Raw genomic sequence first — 7,107 nt, 5'->3', positions numbered from 1 at the left:
TAAAATAAAAAATTAAATACCAGTAAAATGATTAAAATTAGTTTATATTTGAAATTATCGAATGAATGATGTTTAATTTAAATTAAGAACAAAAACATGAAACTATATCAAATGTAATGTTAATACAAAGAAAAATAAGTGCGATAGGAAAAAGAAAGAGGAATTAAATGAAAATAATAATAAAATGATACTAAATCAAGAAATAGGGTAAAATAAATGACAGGATAACAGAGTATTTAAACACAAACTAAGAAAGGTTTATTCATTAAAATGATCTGCATTATTCTTCTATTTATTACTGCCTCATTATCAAAACAGTGTAGTGAATTTGAACAGTATAAATACATCATAGATACGGTTGATAGTGCATTTGAATGTATTGAATCTATTCAAACAACAGAGGGTGCAAATAACGCTATTATTAATGATTTAAAATACTATTTAGAATCATATGTATTTAAAGACATATTAAAGAATCCACCACAACCATCATTTTCAAATAATTATTATGAGAAAGTAGATATTGATTCAAAATTAGATAAAATAAATACAAAAACTACAAGTCTGTATGAATTTTATTCAGAAATTAATAATCTTATTATTTCAACAAGAGATTCTCACTTAGCTTTTAGTATAAAAAATAAAAATTATTTTAGCATCAATAAAAATAGTGAATTAACACTTTTCAGTTATTTCCTTCCATTTACAATAAATATTGATAATGATAAGAAAATGTATTTAATTCCAAGGCATTTCTTCAAATCTAGATATGTGAAACCACCAAAAGAAATAGAAAAAAATGAGTATGAACCAGTTAAAACAATAAATGGAGAAGATCCATTTAATATTATTCGTGAATTTGGAAAGAAATATTCAGCATTAAAATGTCCACATGCATAATTTACAGAAGCAAAAGATTATTTTGTTGAAGGTGGTTTAAGTTATTTACCATTGACAAAAGAATATTTAAATACACCAATAAGTATTACATGGGAAAATGGAGAAAGTGTGAGTGTTAATTATAAAATATATAGAGAAACAGCAAGTGTATCAAATAGCAATGAAAAACTAAAACAAGGAATTAGAAAACCATTAACTGAAGAAGAAACAAAAGATATAATCAATACAAAGAAAGCACTCGATGAAAATGATAGAATTACAAGAAAATTTACATCAAAAGATAATAATATTCATTGTACACTTTCTGTGAATGGTGTAAACACATTAGTAGTTCGTTCTTTTGATACAAAAGATGAAAAATCATATGAAGAAACAATTTCAAACTGTATTGATTTGTTTGATTCTAATAATTATCCTATTCAAGTCATATTCCCAAAGAATGGAGGAGGATATAGTATTTATTCACAATGGATAGAAAAGATATTATCACCATATGATGATGTTAATTATATAGTTTCATTGAGAGAATCAGACTACACAAAGCATATGTTAAAAACAGGATTTGCTGTAAATTTATATGATCCAAAAACATGCCAACAAAGAAGAAGTAAATGGACAAGTATAATTCCCATAATAAATTCATTCCCACTTGGAGGTTGGTACTCAAAACCAAATATTATTAAATATGGTGATGTTGAACATAAAGTTACACAGCCATCAATTGAAGTTTTTCCAAAAAAGAAATTAATGAAACATCCAAGAAAACCAACAGAAATAGTAGTTTATACCGATTCATATTGTTATTCAGGATGTTCATTGGTAACAAAAGGATTAAAAGAATGGGGAGGAGCTATTCTTTTAGGATTTGATGGAGATCCATATGGTAAAGATGAAGAATTTGAAGTAGGATTGTCACCAACAGCTGTTATTGAATCTGTTCCTGTACTCTCTCATATATGGATGGGAGTATATGGATATAATCTTAGAATAAGTTTTGGAGAAAAATACAGATATAATTATGAATACAATGAAACAATTCCTAGAGAATTTTTAACTGATATGATTGATGAAAGAGTGAATATTTATCAATTTTCAAATTATAAGATAAATGAATTTGCAGAAGAAACAAAGAAAATAGTAGAAAAGTATCAAACAAAATGTAATCCAAAGAATAAAAGATTAGTTAAAAGAGATAGTATATGTGATAACGAAATTAATATCGAACATGGACATGGGGGATATGAATGTGGAGATAATGGAGAGTGGAGTTCAAAATGCGTACTAGCTTATTGTGATTCAGGATATAAATTTGATTATATCAATAACAAATGTATTAAAGGCATTTGTTCAAGTGGAATGCCAATAATGACAGTAAACCTAGTCATGATAATACTTGGAATAATCACATTAATTCTCTAATTGAAGAAAGAATAATTTAAAAAGTATTTTTTGTTTAATAAAATAAATAATAAATGAAGGAGGAAATAACGAACAAATAAATGAAAAAATTAACTGAATGACACTTTGTATGATAGAAACAATATTTTCATATTTCATATATTATATTTGTTTGAAATGAAATAAAAAAGAATAAAACATAATTTTAATTAACCATATATTCAAAATAAATAATACAAAATGTGTGAAAATAATTATAATTATAGTTCATTATTTCATTGTTATTTATTTCAATTTATAGAAAATATAAACATTAAAAACATTAAAATAAAATCAAATTATTGTTTTGATCAATATTCTTCATTTCCTTCATTATAATTTAGTACTTTCTCTATTTCATATATTTTATGATTAGATTTACGTTCAGAATTAGTTCGTGGATTAACAACATATCTATTATCTTCTGTAACAATAATTCCTAAATATTCATTAATATCAATTTCATCAAATAACCATTCTCTTTGCAATACTATTTTAAGTTTGAGTAAGTTGATAAAATCATTTGATAATTTTTGAACATTTTCCAATACATTTAATTGTTCTTTAAATGATTCAATTTCGTATGTTAATTTTTGTGCATCAACAAAATTATTAAATGACGAATGTAATTTATCTAATTGTTCTGGAGTAGGTTTGATAGCTTTTAATGCTATTCCAAGTGGTGTATTATTTAATGCAAGTGAATGTAATGAATTAATTTGTTTGTTTGTATTAGATGATTGAATTATTTCTTTATTTTCTTTACTATTAGTTTCAGGTTTTGGTGGATTAGTATTCTCTTTTTTAACATCTTTTTGTTGTTCATTTGTATTTTCTATTTTATTTTGTGTAAACATATAATCTATTATATCTTTTATTTTAAATTGCTGTATCAATGAACCAATATTATAAATTGAAACAGCAATATCTGTTATAGATTCTACTTTCTCTATGATTACTTTTCCAACTTCAGTTGCTGCGTTTCCCAATAACTTTTCTCTTTCTTCTTTTTTTTCATTAATTTCTTTTTTCAGTTTATCTATTAAATCTTGATTGTTATCTAGGTTTAAATTCTGTGCTGTTTTTATAATCTTTTCTAATGTGAATTTACTGAATGAATATTTGTTTGTAAGAATCTGTACTTCTGCATCTAACCTTTTATTAATCTTTTTATAAAACTCTCTGACATTTGAACTTTCAATAAATATTGTTTTACATTTTCTATTATCAACAAGAATTTTACATCGACTTATTGTAATTCCAAGAAGAATTTGTGTATTTGTTAAATACAAATGTTTGTATTTAATAGCAAGCTGATTCAATCTTTTCCTAAGATTTGTCATTGTTTTTAATTCTTCATATGATTTGTCGCTTAATAATTCTTCTTCTCTTGTAAGATAATAATTCACTCTATTAATTACAAAACAAAAACACATTCTTCTAATTTCATCTACTGTTGGTTGAATTTTTTTCTCACACCCATACAAAAATCTATTTAAATCATTCAATTTTTCATCTTTACTTTTTTCGTAAGATGACATTATTTCAAATAATTTTGATTCTAATTTTTGATAAAATTCATTATCACAATCTGTCATACATTCACTCTTCCCATTGAAATTCTTTTCAATACATATAGCACATATTTTACCTGATTGTATTTCACTTCCATATTTTTCAATTAATTCTTTTGTTTTATAAACATGATATGCTAGTCGATAAATTCTATCTTCATCTTCTTTTGCTTTTGAAGATAAAGCTCTTGCAAATATACATCCCAATTTATTTAACTAACATTTTAGCAATATCTGGCATAATAATGTAATGTTCTGAAAATTCATTTTCTAACCAACGATTTAAAACTGTATTTATTTCCTTTAAATGGTTATTAAAAAAAACAAGATATTCTTTTCCATCAATTTGAAAATGTACATCATGTTCAACAACAACTTCATTTTCTTTTTCTGGTGCGTTTTGAAGTTTTACACCTATTTTATGAAATCGAACTAAATTTTGTGGATAATGTTCTTTGAGATAAGCTATTTCTGCACTTCTTTTCATTCTTTCTGTATTAGAGTGTTTTGTAAGCATTTGTTCTGATTTATCAAGTTATCGTTTTCTTTTTATTTCACATTATTCATATTTATCGTATTTATTACCTCTTTCCTGTTTTCTATTTTATACCCCTTTTATTATTTTACACATATTTGAAACTTTATTCATATTTTATTTTCATATCGTTATTATTTTAAAATAGAAATAAAAGAATAAATCAAACCGATTATTTTATTAATTTACATTACCCTCTATCATGTTATGCGATATATTTATTTATAAATTATATGATAAACATCATTCGATATTAAATTTATCTTTTCATTATTTTGATTTTATTGTTTAGTGATGAAGTTGAGAAATGAAATAAAAATAAAATGTAATAAATAAAATAATAGAATGAGAAGTTAAGTTATTCAATATAAACAAATAATTTTTATATAAGAAAAATAGAATAGAAAAGAAAATAAGAAAGAATAAAATAAAAAAGATAAAAGTAAATTAGAGAATGTTTAGAGTTTCTCATAAGTGAAGGAGTTTATCTGCCAATCCTGTTGATGAACATGTAAAGTTCTTCCTTCTCTAATACATTCATCAATAAGTTGATGGCAAAAAGGTCTTCCTTGTGGACAATTTCTTTGTTCAACTAATCCGTGTTCTCCTTCAAGATTTGAACCTTTGACATACCAATCTCCCATGTTTATTAATGAAATAATGAATATATGGTTTTTGTTTAAACAAAGAAAGGGTGTAAAGAAATAAAAATAAGAATGATGTCTAAATAATCTAGAACACGATAACTTACAAAATCAAATAAAAATGTTGTGATTCAATTTATTTTTAATTGTTTTGTATCGTTTTTATGTAATGTTATAAATAATAATATTTTCATTTTTATCATTTGAAATATATTCAAACAATAATGTAAAAATATTATGTAATGTTAATATGATGTTAATAATAACACCACAACAACAAACAAATAAAAAATAAAACAAGAAAACCAATTATTCAATAAAAGCAAAAAAAATGAATTAACTTAATTTAGAATATTTTAACAATACTTTACTTCAATGGTTGTATTTTTTTTCAAAAACACAATAGAGATGTTTTGATTTTGGTTTATTCAGAGTAGATGATGGATTAAATGTAATTAATGAAATTATTAAGTCATAATATATAAGAATGTGATGATAATATGATATTTTATTATTAAATCATTCTAAATATAATAGTCATTGTGTATTTTATGTTCTACTCAACTGAGAAATACTGATATTATATTAATGAATTATATTTTAATGTTATTTACTATTTAAATTCTATTTCACGTATTGATTAAACAAATATAATATGTATTTCTATTAATTACTTCAACATAATAAATTGTATAAAATTAATAATGAAACAAGAATATGTCATATTCAAAAATACATTAAAATATATAATGGATTAATTATGATTAATATCATCTTTATGTTTTTCATTATGTTGAGAAGTGAGAAAATCAGTTTCTTATTCATGCTTTATTTCTATTCAAATAAAGTTTTTTCAATCATGATTGAATTAAACTATTTTTCATTTAAGTTGCTGCATGACTTTTATTTTGATTTTAATGAGTAATATAATATTTCTCATTCTTTATATTATTGTTTTAAGGAGAGTATATCCATAATCTAATGATTATGACTCATCTCATTTATCTTCCACACCCCTTAAAGAAACACTATTCCTTGTTAATATCCTTATATTCAAATGTACATACATTAGTAATAATTATATATGCTTCTTCTTTAATAAATAAGCATCCTTAATAATTATTCTTAATAAATAATAATCACTATAAATAATAACAAGTTAGTTTTGAATATATTATCACACCAAAGGTATGTCATAACCAGAAGATAACTGGGGAAATCGAATCATGTGAATATTTTATGGATGTATGTGGTGTTTCTGACATGTCATCTTCGATTTCCTTATCTAAAGAATAATAACAAATAAATAAAGAAAATAAATAAGAAAGAATGATTATTTGTTGTACTTTCAAATAAATAAATATTAATAAATTAATGAAATGAATAATAACGAGAAATAATGTAATTTAAACAAAATGAAATAAAAAATGATAAATAATCAATGTTTCAATAAATAAAATATTATTTAACTTTCATATTTCATAAATTAATTAATTATTTCATTTATTATTCATTTTATTTAAATTATTGTTTATTTAAAATATAAATTATCATATTTTATATTAAATTATTTACGTTTTTAAATTATTTCATCAAATATACAGAAGAAATAGAATTATATCATCTTTCTGATTATGTTCAATCATTATACATATTTATTATCTTTTTAATTATTTCTTCTTTATGATAAATAGTACTGATAAAATATTTTCTAGTTCCTATTTATCAATAAATCCATACCTTCTTTTATAAAGAGAAAGTGTTTTTTTTTTTTTTTTTTTTTTTTAAGTCATTTTTTTTTCATCGCATCCACGTTTCACCACGTTTGATACACAAAAATGAATGATACAAGTGATCTAAAAAAAGACCTATTCCAAAAATAGCACACGAGGAATTCCTCGTACCTCGGAATTCCCACAGTTGTATTTAGTATGATCTATTTTTGGGCGACTGCCACGTTTCACCACGTGTCGTCTGCAGCAATTCTGCGAATTGCTGACCGTACATCTCTTTAGTA

General features: G+C 23.3%; 2 protein-coding genes across 2 annotated transcripts, besides 2 other annotated features; one reads left to right on the top strand and one right to left on the bottom strand.

Moving 5' to 3' along the window:
- Nucleotides 1–270: 270 nt before the first annotated feature.
- EHI_145160 (uncharacterized protein) lies at nt 271–2,319 on the top strand (the record flags this gene model as incomplete). Its single annotated transcript, XM_001914286.1, has 2 exons — nt 271–853; nt 911–2,319. 2 exons carry the CDS (start codon nt 271–273, stop codon nt 2,317–2,319), a joined length of 1,992 nt encoding a protein of 663 aa, XP_001914321.1.
- A 329-nt stretch (nt 2,320–2,648) lies between these two features.
- On the bottom strand, nt 2,649–4,428 carry EHI_145150 (uncharacterized protein; the record flags this gene model as incomplete). Its single annotated transcript, XM_643065.2, has 2 exons — nt 2,649–4,062; nt 4,133–4,428. 2 exons carry the CDS (start codon nt 4,426–4,428, stop codon nt 2,649–2,651), a joined length of 1,710 nt encoding a protein of 569 aa, XP_648157.2.
- Nucleotides 4,429–5,843: 1,415 nt separating this feature from the next.
- Nucleotides 5,844–6,245: a repeat region.
- Nucleotides 6,186–6,366: a repeat region.
- Between the last annotated feature and the right edge of the window lie 741 nt (nt 6,367–7,107).

This window comes from Entamoeba histolytica, genomic scaffold, assembly GCF_000208925.1.
Source record: "Entamoeba histolytica HM-1:IMSS scf_1104750518501 genomic scaffold, whole genome shotgun sequence".
Taxonomy (NCBI): domain Eukaryota; phylum Evosea; order Mastigamoebida; family Endamoebidae; genus Entamoeba; species Entamoeba histolytica.
The sequence above is the reverse complement of the archived record's forward strand: the minus strand, read 5'-3'. Positions and strand labels throughout refer to the sequence as shown.